We start from the raw sequence: 19,271 nt of genomic DNA on the forward strand, positions 1-19,271 counted from the left end.
GGTGCAGGGCTCAGCCAAGAGCTGGGCCAAACACAGAGCTCCAGCTGCAAGATCTCCAAGCACCAACTGCTGCAGGAGCTGGGACACAAGCACGCAGCCCCGCAGACCGCAGAAGGCCCCAGTCTGTAAGACAGGAGCTCCTGGCTAGAAACACAAGGGCCGAGTGGCTGTAGCCAGCCCCGGCGAGAGCCCTGCTCCCCCTGCAGCTGCGCCGGCCACTCTCTGCTGAGGGAAAGTTTTGTCTCTGTTTCTGCTACAAAAGCATTTCCAGAATGTGACACCCCTGTGCATAACTGAAACCCAACCAAGGAGCAAAACAGTGGCAGTCTAGGGAGGCATCAGTCCCCCCTCCCCGGACACCCCGCAGACTTCAGGCAAAGATGCCGAGAAGGACACAGTTCCCATCTAGTATTTCAAAAAAACATTTTATTTACAGTATCGTACACCTCCACCCCTGTGTTAGTGGTTTTCCCTGCCTGAGACCCAGTGAGCAGAATTGAAACCGATCCCTGGAAATGAGAGTCAGGAGCCACAGAGGCTGCGGTACGGGAGAGCAGTGACAGTGCCCAGCAGCTGGAGCAGGGCACGGAGAGCAGCACCCACCCCACAGCTGAGAGCGGGAGGCTCCTGCTGCAGCCACGGCCGCCTGCCTGCCCCTCCAGCCCGGCTGGAGGAGAGGGACGGAGAGGGATGGCACCCCAGGACAGGCGCCAGCCAGGCAAGCTCTGGAGGTCTCGGCAGTGGCAGGCACATGGTGCCAGGGTGAGGACTGAGGGGAGCCAGCCCCATCTACCATCACCCCTCTGACCCCCCACCAGAGACGCAGCCTTGCCCAGGGCTCGATGCCCTCTCCCCTTGCCTAGGAAGCAGGCAGTAACAGCAAACAGTGCAGACACCCTGTCCCCCACCGGCCCCTCGTGGCTGCTCCTGCGCTCCTCAAGGAGCCCCAGTTTGCCCCAGCATCCCAGTGTTGGGCAGGTATCTCTTGCTGGGCAGCCGTACCCACATTCCCCATGAGAGGCAGGACAGAGGAGCCTCGCAGGCAAGTGCCTACCGCAGCCTCTGAGGCAGCCGGCAGTCCAGAGGTAGTCCAGGGCCCCGCTGGCTGCCGGGACTCAGCTGAAGAAATAGGTGGAATCCATCACCTTCTTCAGGTTGAATTCACCTGGGGGAAGCGAGGGAGAGGAGAGGTCAGGGCAGGGTGGGAATGGGGCAACTGGGGGAGAAGCTTCTCCGAGCCCTGTTTCAGCTTCCTGCAGAAAACTACTTCAGCTCAGCCCCTGCTGCAGGGTAGGTCACGACAGCAGGGATCTTAGACGTCTTCCAGGAACTGATGTCCCTCCAAATTTATCTAGGACAGTGGTAGGAAGAGCAGGACAGAAGAGCGTAACAGCAGCAAGGCAGGGAAGGAAGAGCGGAGCGCACAGCCTCATGGTACAGACGGATTGTGCTGCCTCTGGGGCTGACCACGGCAGCTGCTCAACAGCAACGGAGCACTGGCCTGTTCCGTTTTGCAAAGGCAGAACAAAGGTTAGCCAGATGGTCTGGCAGAGGCAGGGCCCAGAGATTAGGAGGAGTTAAACTAATTGCCTTAATCCCATTGCTTGTGTATCATCTAGATCCTGGCAATTACCATGCTGAGTGCCTCAATCCCATCTCCAGGCAAATACCTCGTGGTTGGAAACAGATGGGAGAGGAACAACAAGACGGGGACGGGATGAGCCTGGGGAAAATCCCAGGGGCTCAGCTCCGGGGAAGGCAGGGACCGCTCACAGAGATGCTACAGGGGAACGTCTTAAGGCGCTGCCCCATGGCTCTGCAGTCCCCCACAGGCAGGACAACCTGACCTTAGGGCACAGCTTTAGCACGGCTGGCCAGACCCTCACTACGTCCAGCTTCAGACACCACATGGGCTCAGTGACTTCGGGGGCCACTCCCCATCTCGCTCCCTTTGTCTCCAAACTGCTCCTGAGCTTTGCAGTTCCTGTCCTGTGCTCCTACCTGTCTTGGGGACATTCGACAGCTGCTCCATCAGTTTCTTCTGCCAGAGGGCTCTAGTCTCTCTGCCGGGGCTGGATGAACCAGAAAGAAAGCAAATCAACGTGGGAGCTCTGGGAGAAGGCGCACCCTCCTCTGCTCCCCAGTGCAGGCCCCTGACAACAGGATTCAGCTCTTCCAAAACACGAGACACCCTGCAGCAGGAGCGGGAGCCCAGCCCCTGCCACAGCAGCCCTAGGCAGGTGCTGAGGCATCTACAGACCCTGCCCAGGACTGGGTCAGTCCATGCCATCTGGCTGGCTCTGTGGTGGCAACAGAGGGCCGCACGCTGGGCCAACCCAACACGCGTCTTCGCTGCTCCTTACTGCCTCATTCACGGCGGGGAACCAAGGCACAAACATTATGGCCCGCCCCAGGCCCACTGAGGGATTCAAGCACCAAACCCTGCTTCAGTTCTGCAGCAAAAGGATGCAGACACCTTGTTTTTCACACCAAGGTCTCAGGCAATTTGGGCATCGGTCAAGAAGGAAGCACAACTTCCCTCCAGAGCAACCCCCAGGCAGATGACCCAACCCGTGAGCATCTGGGCACAACAACTGCTGGGAGAGGGAATCGGTGTGGGCGGGAAGGAGAGCGGTGGGGGTTCCCCAACAGGCGAGGAATACCTGCAGTACTTCTCCAGCATGAACTTGGACAGATCCTGCAGGATCTTCTCGCTGTGCAGAGCCACAAATTGCTGCCGACAGATCTGATCCGGGGAGCAATGGTGAGTCGCAGGTTAACAGGCGTTTTCCCCTCCTTCCCCTCAGTGCTTCTCAGCCAAGACAGGTCAGAGGTGAGGGGCAGGGAAGGCAGCAGGCAAGAGTGGGAAGGGGGGGCTGCCAGACAAGGGTGAAGGGAATCAGCCTGGGGAGGCGGGAAGCAGAGGCTGACCCCCATTTATCAATCCACTGCACAACAGCCCTCGTAGGACTCCAGGGGAAAGAGCCCATGGCAAGACAGAGGCACTGACTGCTAGGCGCTGTGTCTAGCACCGATTTACAGGCACAGGTTCTCCCGCACACCCTCCCTGAAGGGCGGGAGGAGATGGGGCTACGGCACCAGGAAATCAGCTGCAATCGCCAGCAAGCACCCCAGGTTCACCTTGCCTGGTTAAATAAATCAGCCAATGGAGCAAAGCCCAGGGGAAGCAAGGGCTGGCGAGCACCCAGAGGACAGATCAGCAAGATCCCTGCTCACAAGGGACCCGGGAGGACACTTTTACCTGGTTCATGACATCCACAGTGAGCGCGTGAGTCCAGTAGCAATCGTGGACCGAGACGAAGGTCAGGCCCTGCCTGGGAGGCAGCAGAAGGTGCCATGAAATAGTGCTGAGAGCCCCCTCTTTGCGATGTCCCCTGTCCCATGTAGGCCCTCTTGCTGGGACATGAGCAGGGACCATGCAAGGAGGGGACCTCCCCACACAGCGCCTGCAGATCTTCAGAGAGAGATGGCTAACCCCACCATCTCCCTGTCCCTGCCCTGCTGCCTCCTCTCAACCCTTCTCTGCCAGAAGGCCCAAACACCCACCCACCAGGGAAACTCTTTCCCACATCGCACGCCTCGCCCTGGCAATGCTCTCCCAGCAGACGCCGAGTCCCGGAGCCAGGGAAGAGCCCCGGCTGCCTGCTCCCTACCTGAGGCAGTGCAGAGCCGTGAGCATCATGTGCGTGGAGTCCAGGGAGTGGATGAAGTTGGGCGGGAAGGCGTTCTTCTGCTTCACTGTATCAGGCTTCCTGCAGCACAGAGCGGGAGACAGGAGGAGCTGGGGCACTTCCAGGACGAAAGATGAGCGTGCCAGCACAGAGCCAGTGCCAGCCAAAACTAGGGATTGATGGGGGCAGCCCTGGAGGGCCCCAAGACCCACTGAAGCACAGGGCCCTGCTCTGGCTGGCTTTCTGCAGCTCAGGGGGATACCAGGAGCTTTGGCACTCACTGGCAGGTTCCACTGATGGGAAGGTTTTGTCCCCAAAGCACAGGCTGGGGACAGCAGGGGCTCAGTAAAGACTGTGGTTTCATACTTACTGGTTGCTGTTGGAGTTTTTCACACTCAAGTTCTGCATGCTGCAATTCAGCTGCAGGGAGAGAGAAAGGGGATCAGCTGTCAGAGTGCCCTGCCCAGCCAGCACAAGGCACTCAGCACTGCCCTGTCCTTCTGGAGAGGGGCTCGCGCCGAGCACGAGCTACTCTGCCCTGCAGCAAACGTCCCTGGCTGCAACAAGGGGCCTGGGCAGGGACCTTTCCAGGGCATCCCAGTCACCATGGCAGCTGTCACTCCTCAGTGACACCTTGCCTGCTCCCCCTCCTGCGGATGCTGGCAGGCATCCTTCACCCCTTCCCAGCAATGCACTGATTCACCCCTGCGAGGGCTAAGAGAAGGGCTCCTGGAGGTGAGCGGCTGTGAGGACGAGACAGGCTGGGGAGACGTGAGTCAGTGCGGCAGCGTGTGGGAGGCAAGAGCAGCGAGACTGAATCACAGGAGCCCTGAGGAAGGCTCCTCGGTGCGGGGAACGGGCCCGTGCCCCAGCTGCCTGAGTGGGACGGGAGCGGCAGAGCTTCCTCACCAGCCCACCCACACGCTCCAGTCTGCAGGGAGCGACAAGGTTGGAGGATGTGCCTGCACACACAAATCCCACCTACTCTGCAGGCTCACCCGCAGGTGATGCCGGCCTGCCAGGCTTTAGCTGGCTGCCTCGAAGCCCGGCTGCCCTCTCCCTGCTCCCCACCATGGCAGTGGGAGGGGTAGATGGGTCCTGCACACGAGATACTCACCACAGTGGGCCTGGACCGATAGTAGGGCTGCACGATGGGGAGACCCAGCGGCGTGACCCACTCCACCGTCCGTCCCGACTGGGCAATGAGCTTGGCACTCTCCGTCAGCCAGTTCTTTAGCAGAGGGAAGTGGGGAAGAAAACGGCTGGAGTTAGCATGGGCAGCTGGGAGACCCCATCCCCAACCAGCACAGGTGAGCCCGACTCCTGCCACCGACTGTGACAGCCCAGCACTTTCGGGGGAGTTTGGCCCTGCAACAGGCACAACCCCACACCTCTGGGCTGGGACAGGAGGATCCTCTCCGGGCCAGGACCCAGAATAACCATCCCCATGGAGCATTCCCTGGTCTATGTACGGGTGGGCCAGGGAAGGAGAAAAGGCAGAGAGAGATAAGAGGAAACAGGCACCTTACCTGGATATCTCGAGTTGCTGAGAACATCTCCTTGATGCCATTGAACACCTGCTTTACGAGGTAGTGAGATGCTTCCCACAAGTATTCCTGCACAGACCGAAGGCAGAGCAAGGGGTCAGGCCAAGGGGCAGCAAAAGATGCGAAGCAAAGTGATGGGACCTAGGGTAAGCTAAAAGAGCATCTGCCTGCTCTCCGGTGCCTCAAAATGGCCTCCATCACAGACTGTGCTAAGTCTTGAGCTGTTGCAGATGGCTGTGGGTTGTGATGGAGGGAGGCCTAGATCAGCATTTCAGACAGCTCCTTGTCCGAGGACACGCTGATCTCTGCGTAACGTCCCTGGACAAACGAGGCTCTCGCTGCCTCATCTGCCCCAGGAATGTAACACATCCCAGCACCAACCTGCCACAGCAAACCACCCACTCAGCAAGGGCTGTCTCACAGTGGGGTCACAGAACGAGAAACAGGCGCCAGGAGGAGCAAGCCTCCAAGAGCTCTGTGAGAGACAAGGGCCTCTTCCAGAGGCAAGAGCACAGCCACAAACCTTGTTTTGCATCTGAAGCACCAGCTGAAGCTGTCATGCCACCAAGCTGGGCCCAGGAAGGATGAGGAGCAGCCCCAGCTGAAGAATCCCTCCCCACCCACAAGTGCTGGCAGACAGCTCTCCCGCAGGATGGACAAGCCTGGCACAGGCACAGGGGACGCGGTCCTGCACATCCCTCTGCTAGCTGAGATTTAGGGGGTAAGGAGAGAGCAGGGCAGCAGGAAACCCCCAGGAAGGGCAGTGCAGGTACCTCTGCCAGCAGGGACTGAGAGCTGAGCAAAACACTGCTGGGGGAGGCCGGGGCAGGCACGCTACCTCAGGGAACTCGTCAATCTCCTTGAGACGCTTCTCCATCTGCAGCCGCCCGCCATAGCGTGTGACACCGTACACCACCGTCATCACCGTCTGCTTCACCACCTTGCGGCTCACGAAGCCTTGCAGCACCTGGGCAACCTTCAGCCCCTGTTCAGCATCCTTCTTTCGAAACTCCTCCACCTGAGGAGGAGAGAGCCCCAGGAGGTCAGCCCCACCGCGAGCCATGCTGGCCCAAGCCCCCTCCATGGCTGGGGGAGAGTCAGGGGGGCCACACGAGACCCTCCCAGCTGTGCGCTGCCTGGCCTGACCTCCCATCAGAAACCGTGCAGTCCATCTTCACCAGCCCTGGTTAGCAGAGATCATCTGCTGAAGGAATCAAGAGGCATCCGCATCTCCCAGATAACTGTGCCCACGGGGACCAGAGCCTTCGACTGCTGCCTCAGCAGAGCAGTGTCCCCTGGCAGCGGGGCGGTGCCAGACATCACAAGGACACGGCACTAGGACTGTGGCTCACGACTCAGGTTCTCCCACCTCTGCCACCCCCAATGATAACTCTGAGCAAACCATGCACCCTCCGTGTGCTCCTCCCGCCCTCCGGTGCGGTGCTGCCTGGATAAAATGTGCTGAGACCTAGAAGGGAGAGCCAGGGGTTCAATGCCAATTGAGTCTGGTAGATCGCAGCACACTTCCCAGCAGGCTCATTTCACATCATGTCTTGCCAAGAAAACTGAAGACTTAGCAGCTGTGCCAAAGGCTGAATCTCTCCCCAGTCCCTCCTACCCAGCTCAAACGAAGAAAATCCCATAACCTGCAGGCCACCCAGCTGTGACCAAGAGATGAAGAACACTCTCTGCTCTCTTCTACCTCTCTACCCTGCTTCTCCCAGACTTCATTCAGAAGTGAGGACAGCAGAAATCCCAGTGGATTCCTCACAGCTACCTCTGTCAGGACAGATCTCCAGCCAGATCCCCACTGCGGTTGTTGCAGTGGTTCTCATTCAGGGAGGGAGAGACTCCCTGCCTGCGGCCAGCTCTTGCTTTCCCAGCCCTCTGTACGCTGGTCGTACCTCGACGCTTCTCCTTGGGAGCTAGAGTGACCCTGTGCAACACACTGGCAAGGGGGGGAGGCAGTTCCAAGAGGACACCTCCCCCTGTCCCCACTGTGCCTCACCTGCTGGGCCACCGCACTGTAGACATCCTGGGGGACATTGCAGGGCATCAGATTGACAGAGATGGCACCAATAAGGTCCCGGCCAAGAGCTGCGTAGTGCTGTAGACCATTGCAAGAGCCGTCCTGCGTGTGGGAAAACAAGGTGTCAGTGTGTGGATGGAGCCCTGCTCATCCACCCCCCATTCAACAGCACAGATACACTTGGCTCAGAAGGTTATTGCCATTTTCCCCCCCTCTCTTCGGACAGGTTTGCAGCTGATCTCCCAGTAGTGGCCAGGGCCGCACCAGTTTCCATCTTCCTTCTGGCCAGCTTTCCTGTCTGGGTCTCATCACTAAATACTGCTGCCTATGAGGTTTAAAAAAAGAAAACCTCACATCACACTGCCCCCTCCATGAATTTGCAAAGACAGAGCTCTGTGGAAACACTGAAAAACAGAAAATTTGGAAAACAACAAATCTGTCTGGGATGCTAAAAGAAGCCCCAAGAGCCGGCAGTCAAAACAACCTCAGAAAGCCCAGGAGCGGGATCAGAGGCAGGCCGAGCCAAAGATCACTCAGCAAGCCACAGCTGACTCCGAGGCTCCAGCTAGCTGTGCTACCTCTGCTCCGTGGGTGATGAAAACCTTCTGACAGAAACCAGCTCCGACCCAGCCTATCCCAAAGCTGCAGTTACAGAGGCAGGCCAACCAATCTGTCACAGCAGCTGCCCTGACAGCCCTCCTGGGACCGAGACCAGCTCGGATGAGATAGGCAGGACCTGAACGATGGCGTGGGAAGGTCCTGCTGTTCCCCAAACAGCACCACCAGAAACGCTTCTCACAGAAGACGTGCTGCTGCTTTGGACCATCCCTGCTCCTCCTGTGCTTGGGCTCTGCCTGGTCAAAGGGAGCCTGCAGCTGCCGGCAGGATCAACCCTCCTCTCCTCTCCGCCTCCTCCCCACACCCTGCAGTGCAGCAAGTTGCAGAGTCGAGATTTGACAGGGCTCCGGCAGCCCTGCCGCGGCAGAAGAGCTACCTCTATTAACCGAGCGCTGATGACTCAGGTGGAAAGAGACTGGGGTGCCCTCCAGAAGAAGTCCTTGCTTGAATTTCATTAACGGCACCCTCCACACACCCCCGACTGCTCTCTTGATCTTTTGTTGTCATAACTGTATCAGTTTCAATGGTCTCATACAGATTCCAGACCATCGCTACTGGCAGAATACACCCCATTCTCCCCCCCACTTCATTAGGGCCATCTGATCTTCTAATGAGATAAATGAGCAAACCCCTCTCACCATGAAAACAATTAATCATTGTCTCCCATGCAGCAAGGGGATTTATCAGTGCAGACAGATAGCTGGCTCGGCAGCGGCTGCAGAGAGTGCTGCAGATCTGCTGGGACGCAGCAGGGAGAAAGGGCTGAGTGCTGGCTACCGGGAGCGGCTGCCTGGCTCCTCTCCCCGACCGGGAAGGGCAGACGCCTTCAGAGAGCTGCGCAGCACTCGAGCGGTTGCACTTGCCCCGCTCAGAGCGCGGGCACATCTGGGACCAAGCAGGGACAGGGCACATGGTGAATGACAGCCATGTCACTGAATGCAGGGAACAGATCACCTCTGTCCTCCTCCCCTTCTTCAGAGCTCCAGACCTCCCATCTTTTGCTCCTGCGGAGCTGCTTGGCTCCAGCCTCAGAACAGGAGCAGAGCAAAGGCCCCCAAAGCCTCCGTACAGCCCCAAGCACTGCAGATGGGCAGGTGCTGCCACGCACCACCCCACATCCCACCCAGCCAGGGTCGGGCTGATTTCCAGTCCTGATCCTGTGGCTAGAGAAGGTAAGACTGGCCCGGGTGTCACCCTGCGGGCAGCTGACGGCAATCTCCCAGACAGGCTCTGCTCCAGCGAAAGGAAGCAAAGCAGCACTTAACTGTACTGGCTCATTAACAGCTGCACGGAGCAGCAAATTACTGGAGCTCTCAAGCCAAGATGCCTGTAGACTGCACTCCCATGCTTAAGAAAGCCTGGTTGCATGGCATAGTAAATGCGGCACTGGAGGCCTGGGCGCTTCTGCCCTGCCCTGAGCTTTCTGCTCTGCCCATTTTCCTCCCCCGGCTCAGCCACACAGGCCATGCGGATCCGCTGGGCTCCCACCTGGTGAACCGGGAAGTGAGAGATGTAGGCTGCCGGATCCGGGGACCGTGAGGCTTTGGCGATTTCCATACAGCATGCCAAGACTTGCCAGGGTTCGTCGGTGTTCATCCACCACTTCCTGCCCTGGGAAAACAAAAGCACACACTGGTAGGAGCAGGCAGCGCTCCGGCGGCACCCCAAAGCCAAGACAGGAGCCCTTGCGCCCTCGGGATATGCTGGGCAAGGCACCTCCTCCCGCCGTGCCTCCATTTCCCTAATATTTCATCGTGTTTTCAGATAGAAATATGTTATTTAGGAAACTCTGCAATGCTTTGTTTCCCTTTTTCCTCTCAAAGTGTTATCTTTCAAAATGTTTTTGTTTCAAAATTCATCTGATTTCCATTTTATTTTACTCTCTAGAAGATATGCTAAATAAGAGGAATGGTTAAGTCTCCTCTGAAATTAACACCAATCCCTTTTTCGCTTAGCTCATTTGGACAATTCCTATTTGGACTCCAACACAGAGGAACTTCCTTGCCTTTCAGTTCGGTCACTGCAGGGGAACCTCCCAACCCGCCTGGGGCTAGCTGCAGGCTCCCGGAGCCCACGCCATGCCCCTGTGGCTCAGGGTCCCACCACTCCACCCCAAGAGCGAGCAGAGCCCTGCCAGCCGTTCCCCACCTACCGTGAGCGGGTGGTCAGCCGAGTCCAGGATCTCCTCCATGATTTCATTGGCATATTCCAGCCGCTCCTGCAAGGCGCTCTTCTTCTTCAGCCCCGTGAGGTTAATGAGGTGGATCTTCAGCCAGTCAAGGCCCTTGGGCCCCAGTGGCCTTCCCTCTGCGAACAGCAGGATGGCCCGGGTGACATCGTTACCGAGGTGGTTGAAATAAGGTGGGCAAGGGTAAGTCCTGCCTCGGAAGTCCATGTTGTGAGGAAACCAGAACACCTTGTCCCTGACGTAGTTGGCGATGGAGAGCTTATAGAGCGCATCCATGCGCAAGCTGTGCATTTCAGCTGCCTTCTTCTTGCACAGCAGCAACTCGTGCTTCTGGGACTTGTTCCAGGCAGAGGAATTGCTGGGAGCAGCAGAAGGCCTGGGGGCCTCAGAGATGGGCGGTGGGATGTCCAGCTTCTCATTGCCTTTGTCATTGAAGATGGAGATGATGATATCCAGCACTGGCTGGTTAATCTTCCAGGCACAGTTGCCCAGCTGGTTCAGGGCATCCAGCACGGGGTGGAGGTTCACCGGAGGACACTGCTCCAGGAGCAGCTGGTGCTGGATGACCCCATCCACAAAGCGCATCAACTTGGTGTCATTCAGGACAAAGGCACCAAAGTGGGGGGAAGTCCAGGGTACCGGGGGGCACAGCATAGGTATGGCAGAGGAGTTGAAGGTCAGCAAGGTCTCTGCAGCGTCTGACACAATCTGGGAGAAGATGGGATGGGGCTTTATCAGCCCAACCTGGAGAGGAGAACCAGAGAGGTGAAGGTCAGCAGTAGAGGATTAGGGCTGGAGCCTGGAAGAGCATGTGGTCAGTCAGCCACTACATGATGATCATGCTAAGTACTGACGCTGTCTGCACAGAACCAGAGGCCCCTCCAAGTGTCCCCGAGCAGGAAAGGTAGCAGGGAGGGAAAAGGGCCTTGCAAAGGCCCAGTTCCGATGAAGAGGTGACCTGCACAGCCCCAGAGCCCCCAGGACAAGGCTCACCTGCCAGCTGCTGCGGAAGGAGTAGATGTGGTAGAGGACAGGGATAAGCCTGGGCTCCAGGCGAGGATTGAGGATGTTCCTGGGCACCTTGACAGCCTGCACCAGGAGTTCCAGCATGTGCATGCCCAGGCGCAGGAGGAGCATGTACGGCCAGCTGCAGTCCTTCAAGTTCAGGGAAGGCCCAAAGCCTGCTTCTGCCACCAGCTTCTCCCAATATTCGCGTGGCAAGTACTCGTCAGGCTGGGAGGTGGAAGGAGAAAAATCGGGTCAGCTGGAGGGGCCAGCCACGCTGCTCCCAGGGAGTTTGCTGGATGGGATCCATGTACCTGGAACACGGCTCTGAGAAGGACCCTGCTGTCTCTGTGTCCCTGTGAGGTCCTCCCTGACAGGGGTAGTTGGGGGAAGGACTGCTGATGTGGCTGGGGCAAGCCCAACAGCGAGAACCTGCTTCTGCTGCAGGCCAGGAGAGCGGCACTGCAAATCCCTTCCTCTCGCCACATCCCTGTGCTGACACCCTCTCCCCACGCCATCCTGACCCTCCTTCCCAGACTGCAGATCTGCCTCCCCCGCCACGCCACGCGCACACAGCTCTGGGAACAACCTGCTCACCCTCGAGCTGCCCAGATTGGTGGCCTTGGCCCCTTTCTCCCCTCCTGTCCTGCCCTGCAAAGCGCACCCTCCTCAAGCCCCAGAGCTCTCCTGCATGGGATGCCTGGCTCCAAAGGATCAGTTCTGCTGATTTAAAACCTTCAGGCTCAGAAATACCCATGGCTATGCCAGAACCGACCCGTCTGTTGCCATGGGGCAGGGGGCCTGCCGAGCACTAGATGGGGCTCTACTGGTTCTGGTGGCCTCTGCAGCAGCAGATTCCCAGAACCTGGACCTCGTGCTTGCGAGGAGGTGGACAAACTGCCTCGCCCCATCTCTGCTCTGTAACCCGCAGGCCCCAGGCCCGCCCTCTCTCAGGTGTACCTACCTGGCTGTCCTTTGCCAGCAGGTGGATATAGTCCTCGTAGATCTCCTGCACCTTCTCCAGCTGGCGGCTGCGCAGCTTCCTCTGGGTGATGTATCTGTTGTAGACTTTGGCGCCCAGCTCCCTGGCCAAGACAGCCAGGGATTCTCCTTGTGGAGAGAGGGTGTTGAGGATCTGAGAAAGGGGAAGGCAAAGAGGGTCTTAAGGAGGGAGGAACAGAAAGACGGAACAGAGAGACAAAGTGGGAGTTAAAGCCCCTGTGTGGGGAGCATAGAAAGACGCTGATTCCCGTGATGCTGAGCAAATGAGGAGGAAGGAAACATGGCCAGGACAGAGCAGGGCTTCTCTGACTGCTCAGCACAGGGAGCAGACAGAGCCTGCACCAACTTTGAAGCTCATGGTCTGATTCTGCTGGCCCGAGCAGGACATCGGTGCTTTGTGGCAGCCCTATGGCCGTCCGGGCGGTCCTGTTCCTGTGGCGCTGCGAGGGCAGGGCAGGGTCCTACCTGCAGCATGATCCCCACGTACTCCTCATCCGGCAGCAGGCACAGGTAGGGGTAGAGAATGTTGTACCCCGACGCTGTCTTGGGCTTGGACATGTTGTGCTTTGACTTCTGCAGGGCCTGGAGGATGGAATCGTGCCAGTGGGAACGAAGGGTGGCCAGCAGTTTGCGCTACACAGAAATGGAAGCAAGACAGTAATGCTGTCGTGAGAGTGTGTCACCAGGGAGCTGCTCCCCTCTTTAGGCCACCGACCCCTGCATCCAGGTCCTGAGGGCTGAACGGCCCCCCTTCCCTCCGGACATGCAGCCCCAGACTCCCTGAGCTTTACCGCTTTAATGGCTTGCGGGGTCAGAGGTTTGGTTGACTCCACCGACTCGATGGTTACAGTGTTGTCCAGCTCCATCTCCAGCTGCTGCTGAAAGCGCTCCTGCAGCTCCTGCACAGAGAAATCCAGCTTGGGGTATGACACCGTCTTCTTCTGCAAGAAGAGAGAGACATTAAGCGCCAAAAGCCAGAGGAAGAGAAGACGTGCTCGTTCTCCCAGCTTCCCTGCAAGAGGCATGTGGTACGAGTCCCTGCTGAAGGCACCTTTCTGGGACATCTGAGGTCTGAAGTCTCTGCCTGGCAAACCCCAGGGAGTCTGGAATAACAGGCCCCTCCAGAGGCTGCTCTGTTCCCATCTCATGGTCAAGCATCCCCCCCAGGCACACCCTCCAGCACATGAAGGTCATTTCCACCCCCCCACCAGCCCTCGGCTTCTCTGTTCCTCTGTAGGGCTGTTGGTAAGGCTATTCACTTCCTCGGAACAAGGAGCTGCCTGATGATTTGCGTGGGCTAGTGAACAGAGTTCGGCTAAAAAGTTCTCCCCATATCACAGTCCTGGGCTGGACCTGAGGACACCTGTGAACACCATCTGGCCAGCTCCAACACCTCTCCGAGCTGCAGAGACATCCCCGAGCTCTGTGGCTTACTTTGGAGTAGAAGCCCTGGAGCAGAGAAGACTTGCAGGTCTGGGGCTTGGGTGGAGGGGGCAGCCGGTAGTTGGGCTGGACAATCCTGATGGCCCTCAGCACCTTCTCCTTCTCATCTTCCTCAAACAGGCACTTTTGGAAGAGCTCATCCACGTGGAAGCCATCGCTCTTCAGCTGCTGCACACATCTGAAGAGGGGCAGATAAGATAGGCTTAATCTTTCACAGGGGACTGTGTGTGTTGGACAGAAATCAGGACATAATGAGGCAGGGAACAAAGTTTTTAAACAGAAGACTAAGCATGGAGGAGTCAGATGGGGGTGACCCCTTTTGAGGATCCAAGAGCCTTGACTGTGTCAGGCTTTTCCATCCTCACTTGTGCCCTCAACAGCATCACCCAGACCCACGCGAGACACACCACAGGACAAAGAGCCGCCCCTCCCAAATCCCTGGCAGCCACAGAAGCAAAACCCTCTCCCAAAGCAGGGCTTGGGGGCTGGCACCCACCAAGAACTAGCTGTGAGCATAGGGCAGGAGACTGATACACGGCTCCAGGCCGTTCCAGGAGGGCTGGCGGGGCCTCCTCATGCCAGGTGGTTCCCAGCAGCTTTCCTCTGTGCCACCGTTCATGCCAGGGCAGCTGCAGGAAGGGTGCAACCTCTCACACTCCTTGGAAAGGCTCTGACAGCCCCGGGGAGCGGGATGTGCCCCATGCACTTGCCCTGGGATGCCTCTTCCTTTCTCATGCATCCTCCTCAGAGCACGCAGCAACCGCTGAAAGCCTTGCAGCAACTTGTGCCTGGCCGCGCTGATGTCTGCCCAGCCCCAGACGGGGAAGAACGGCACAGAAATGGGCATAACTGGGAAACCCACAGGAGGCAGATGCCTCAGTCCACCAAGAGCGTGACTGCCAGGCAGGCTAGCAGCAGGACGCTGTCCTGCGGGAACACGGGAGCTCTCCCTGCCCTCCGCACACAGCCAGGAGACAGCTCTCAGGGCTGCCGGAGCTGCTGGGGTGGGAGCTGCCTCTGGAGCACAGCCCGTCCCGACAAGGTCACCCGCCTCGGGTTACAGCAATCAATTATCCACCCCTCCAGCCCGCACCACTGCTGAGCAGGCGGCTTTCACCTTCACACTCGGGTGGGGAAACTGAGCTCCGCTGCCCTTGTGAGACCGAGCAAAAAGATGCGGGTTCCTTCACCCCCAAATAACCCTGCTCTCCCCTCCAGCCCATGGCAGCAGAAGGGAACCCACGGGCTGGTCACAGCTTGGGCAAAGGGACAGGGGGCTGCGGTTCATGCACTGAGCCTGGGAGCCAGGGCACAGGAGCACGGCTCGCAGGGCTGCAGCAGGAACAGCCTGAGCACCAGGAGCGGCTGCAGCGCCAGCGAGGAAGCTCTCTTCCCTGCAGCCCCCATTGCTGCCAGGGACGAAAATCCCCTGCACTTGCCAAGATCTCCCACTCCCCAGCCTCACCAAGGAGGCTGCAGGACTGCATCCTCCTGGCTCTGCCGGGCCAGAGCTGGGATCTGGGGCGCAGCAGAGCCCAGAGCCCCACCTGCCGACTGGCCTGGCCCACGCCGGGTGACACGGGCGGGAGGACAGGCAGACCCGGGTGACAGCAGCACCAGCCAGGCCCCAGCCCAGGCCCCCATCAGTCACAGAAAGCAAAACGGGCAGGAGGGAGCCCCTGGCAGCTTTGGGAAAGCATTAAGAGCCCAAGAGGTGACACACAGTGCCCTGAGCCAGAACTGCAACACGCTGTGAATCCTGCTGCTGCGTGTGCCCCAGCTGCGTTTCGGTACGTTTGGGAGCAGGCAGGGGTTTTGGTGAGGAACAGCTCTACATCTCTGCAGAGCCACTCTCCCCAAAAACTACCCCACAGCAGCCCAGTTAAAACAAGCAACTCCCACCTTACACCTTCAAAGGGACCCTGCAGTCTGGGAGCAGAGCGAGAAACAACCCCCATCTCGCCTGCTCCCAGCACAGGCTCAGCGCTCCAGGCCAGCTGCTGCCATGTCCAACTGGGAGAGCACGGGAAACAAGAGCTCGTACCCACACAGAGCGCCAGCAAACAGAAACAGTTGTGGGGAAACACACACATGCCCTGGCGAGGCTTGGGGTTGACAAATCCGTGCAGGTGTGCTCTAAACATTTGCTTATAGACAGCCCTACAGGTGTACTGCTGTACTGACGCAACACCCACACACCCAGGCAGCAAAGTCAATGCCAGTCACTCCTAAATCAGCTGACTGGAAGACATTCACTCAGAGGCACCTAGAACTTGTTAGCCAGTGATAAATCCCTGAACCACCCAAGGGTGTTGGTGCAGCCATAGCAGATCACAAGAAAGCCTTCTCCATCCTCTGGCAAGGCAGCTGGCTGTGCTACCAGACCCAAGCGCTGCCCCTAGACCCAACCTGCTGGGATCTCACAAGGCTCCTTCAGCTCCTCACTTCGGGTCTGACACTTATTTTGCCCATTACGCTCCACAAAATCCATCCCAATCTCCTGATCGTGCTCCTCCAGAGAGCTGGCACCCCGCAAAACCAGCTGTTGGCTGAGCCTGCCAGGAAGGGCAAACTCCATGGAGGTGCTGTAAAAACAAACGGAGAAGCCATTCCTATTGGGCAGTGATGGAGGGACCAGTGGGAGAGAGATGCCCGGGATGGGTGCAGAACCAGGGAGACTGGAGAGAGGCTGCTCCCAGCCCAGGGAGCTGCTCTGTGAGCTCTGGGGGAGCAGACACAGCTCTGGCCAGAAGCAAGGTTGTTCTCACCTCCTACATCTCCTTTCTCTGCAAGATCTCGGAGAAACTCCCTAGCAGCTGGGGGTGGCGAGGAGGGCCCACTGCAGGAGCTCCGCCCGCCCCTAAATCTGGCCACGAGAAGCAGGTCAGAGCATCTAGACGTGCACACAGCAAGGGCAGGTCTTCCTGACCCCGGGCCAGTGCATCTCCTCCCCAGAGCGAGCTCCCAGTTCTCCCAGCACAGCGGCAGGCTATGGAGATGCTGCCCAGGGCTCGGCGGCACCCTGCGGCAGGTGAAGTGTGTTACCTCCGGATGGCTTTGGCGGACGACTGGTTCCGGCCCATGCACTCCAGCGCCGCCGCGTAGGAGTCCAGGTTGGGCCGGAGGCCGACGGACTCCAGCATGGAAAACAGCCGGTTGATGTGCTGCAAGTGGCCCTGCGGATGAGAAGGGAAGGGGCTGTGGACACAGACACCAGCAGCCCCAGATCACAGCCTCACGCCCCTCTGCTCCTGTTCAAATTTAGCCACGTCTATCCCGCCCCATCCCCTTCTTCCCCTCAAAGCCACCTCACAGGATCAGTGGCCTGATTCAGGGGCCTCCTATCTGCTCCGTCCCTCTCAGCAGAAGACAAGACTTCCTTAAACACTTGCTGAAGGCAGATGTGACAAACAGATAAAACCATGACCACTGGTTCTACAAGCGTGAGGCTCTTCCTCCTGAGCCAGCCCCCCTCTCCCACCCAGAAAACCTGACAGCCAGACCAGGGCAGCGGCCCCCAGGCTCGGTACCTTTCTTGCCCAGCTACGCATCACAATGTTGTACGCATTGACATTCAAAAGCCTTCTCTTCGCAGGGGAGCTGTGGTACAAGAGAAGGAACCTCTCGGCCTCCTCTGGCTGCTGCAAGAAGAGGAAGCATTCGAGGTTGGACTGGATGGTCTGCTGCAGGATCTTGTACTGGCTGCTGTCCTTGTCCTCCAGCACCCTCTGAGGCCTCTGCGCCTTCGTACCCTCCTTCACCACTGCCGCCCTGGGCTTGCCGCGGGCGTAGGCACCGTGGAGGCCAGTGTGGCTCTGGCTCCAGGCAGCAGCCACTTTAGCCTTTGGGCTCTTCAGGTTCTTCTTGGCTTTAGCTTTGGCCTTGGCCTTGGTCTTGGTCTTGCCCTTTGGTTTGGCCTTGGCCTGGCCCTCCAGAGCCGGCTGGGAGGCGGCGATGGATAACTTCCGCTCCACCTTCAGCTGCCGGATGTACATCTCCTTCTTCAGCTTCTCGACCCAGCTGCTGGGCCGGGCCGGGCTCTCATCCCTTCCCCTGGCAGCAGGTTGTTCCTCCGCGGGGCCGGGAACCACCACTTTCCGCAGCGGGTCCTGGTACTTGTCATTCCCCGGTGGGGCCAGCTCTGCTTTGTTGACCGTCACCTCCGGGACATTACTGGCTTGGAGCTGCTTCACTCGAGCTTTCAGCACTGCCAGGAAACACACAGCCGGGGAGAGGTGAAGGGATGCAAGGCACGGCAGAACGTTGTGTCCTACCCCAGGGCCTCGCCTCTGGGAGCGCCCAGGGACATGCTCAGGAAAAGAGGGTCCACACAAGGACTTCTTCGCTCTCTGGCCAGCCCTCCTCCCAGCAATCAGCTGCTTTGACCACTGTCTTTCTGGGATCCACCCATGTGCTGTGGCCCACCCCAGCATCCCGGGGAACCCAACAGTGTCACTGTAAGGGAAAAAGCACCAGCTTGTGCTTGCCTAACCTGCTGCCTGGTCACTTCACCGGGCCTCTCTCCAAGGACCTCATGTCCTCAGCTCACCGGGGCAGAGAGCCCACAGCCAGAGCATGTTCCAGGTCAGTCTGCAGGGCCCTCGCACACCCTGGTGGGACTCTTCTACTGTCCCTTAGGACCACCTTGCATTTCACAGCAACTCAACGCTCCCCGTGGGCAGGGTGAGTCTCCAGGTCCTTGGGACAGGACAGAACTTGCTCAGGGAGGGCAGCAAGTCCACGGGAAGCCCCACATCCTTGTCCAGGCTACAAGTGTTTCCAGTCCCAAATATCTTCTTTATGGCTACACAGAATGAGAAGACTCCTAGAAAACCTCTCAGACACTGAACAAGGGAAACCCCTGCTGCTCTCCCCAACTCACCTTCCAGCAGCTCTGTCCTCTCACAGATGGCATTTCTCCTCGCCTTCTCCTTGGTGCTGGCAGAGGAGTAGCTCCTGAGAACACTCCATGGGATCCCTGCAGCGGAAAGACACCAGGACAGGGAGGTCAGAGGAGGCTTCACCCCTTACAGCGCTCACTGCCCCACGGCCGGGCCCCAGCTGGGCAGCGGGGAGGGCGCAGAGGGGAGAGGGCGAGCGGCGGTCCCCAGCCCAGCCTGCAGGACCCAGCAGCAGCGGGGGGCAGCTCCGTGGCCCCGTGGCAGGGACGCCCCCTCACCCCTGGCTCTGACCTCTTGGAGGGAGCACGGCCCCGGGGCCACCACAAACCCCAGCTCTGCTGCACGGGGCGACGAGACCCCAGCGACCCCCAGAGCAGGCAGACCCGGCCCGCAGCAGGGACGGGACCCCAGAGACGCCCATTTCTGTCCTTAGAGAACGACAACGCCCCAGGGCACCCGCAGCCGCCACCTCTGTCCCTAGGGCGGGCTCAGGACGCTAAACGACCCTCACAGCCCCCAGCTCTCTCCCAGGGGAGGGTTCGGGACACCAGGGACCCCCCAGCGCCCAGCTCTGTCCTGGGGGCGATGCCCCGGACCGCGGGGACCCCCCAGCCCCAGCTCCGTCCCCGGGGGCTGAGGGGCGGGACCCCAGGGCCCGCCCCCGCTCCGCTCCCTCGGCACCCCGCGGCCTCAGGCCCCCTCCCCGGCCCCGGGCCCCCCGCCCCCGGCCCCTCACCGGCGCCCCGCAGCCGGGCCGGGCCCAGCAGCGCCGCCCGCAGCCGCAGCAGCGCCATGGCCCCGCGCTACGCCGCCATGCCGCGCCGCGCCGCCGCACTGCGCAGGCGC

General features: G+C 59.3%; 1 protein-coding gene across 4 annotated transcripts; it reads right to left on the reverse strand.

Annotated features, from left to right (window-relative positions):
• Positions 1-438: 438 nt before the first annotated feature.
• On the reverse strand, positions 439-19,243 carry POLRMT (RNA polymerase mitochondrial). 4 transcript variants are annotated; one of them, XM_082331215.1, is made up of 21 exons: positions 19,162-19,243; positions 18,407-18,502; positions 17,055-17,731; positions 16,570-16,700; positions 13,516-13,702; positions 12,873-12,980; positions 12,547-12,714; positions 12,044-12,214; positions 11,068-11,307; positions 10,039-10,818; positions 9,375-9,497; positions 7,248-7,370; positions 6,078-6,257; positions 5,222-5,308; positions 4,810-4,923; positions 4,063-4,112; positions 3,675-3,773; positions 3,263-3,335; positions 2,664-2,746; positions 2,002-2,072; positions 439-1,165 (listed from the first exon to the last, which is right to left on the reverse strand). In XM_082331215.1, the coding sequence occupies exons 1-21, from the start codon at positions 19,217-19,219 to the stop codon at positions 1,116-1,118; spliced, it is 3,669 nt and encodes a 1,222-aa protein (XP_082187341.1). In that variant the 5' UTR covers positions 19,220-19,243; the 3' UTR covers positions 439-1,115. The 4 variants fall into 4 exon arrangements, 3 of the variants coding, with proteins under 3 accessions (XP_082187341.1, XP_082187340.1, XP_082187342.1); XM_082331214.1 differs by having other exon boundaries at positions 12,873-13,022; XM_082331216.1 differs by lacking the exons at positions 439-1,165; positions 2,002-2,072 and having other exon boundaries at positions 2,679-2,876; positions 12,873-13,022.
• Between the last annotated feature and the right edge of the window lie 28 nt (positions 19,244-19,271).

This window comes from Platalea leucorodia (genome assembly GCF_965183815.1).
Source record: "Platalea leucorodia genome assembly, chromosome: 21".
Classification (NCBI taxonomy): domain Eukaryota; kingdom Metazoa; phylum Chordata; class Aves; order Pelecaniformes; family Threskiornithidae; genus Platalea; species Platalea leucorodia.

Excerpts from the sequence above, each read along its gene's own strand:
- POLRMT (XM_082331214.1), bottom strand. The coding sequence starts at position 19,219 with ATGGCGCTGCTGCGGCTGCGGGCGGCGCTGCTGGGCCCGGCCCGGCTG. Across the intron at positions 17,732-18,406 it reads GAGGACAGAGCTGCTGGAAG|TGCTGAAAGCTCGAGTGAAG; the intron begins GTGAGTTGGGGA and ends GTTTCCTGGCAG. Across the intron at positions 13,703-16,569 it reads TCCGCCAAAGCCATCCGGAG|ATGTGTGCAGCAGCTGAAGA; the intron begins GTAACACACTTC and ends GCCCCTCTTCAG.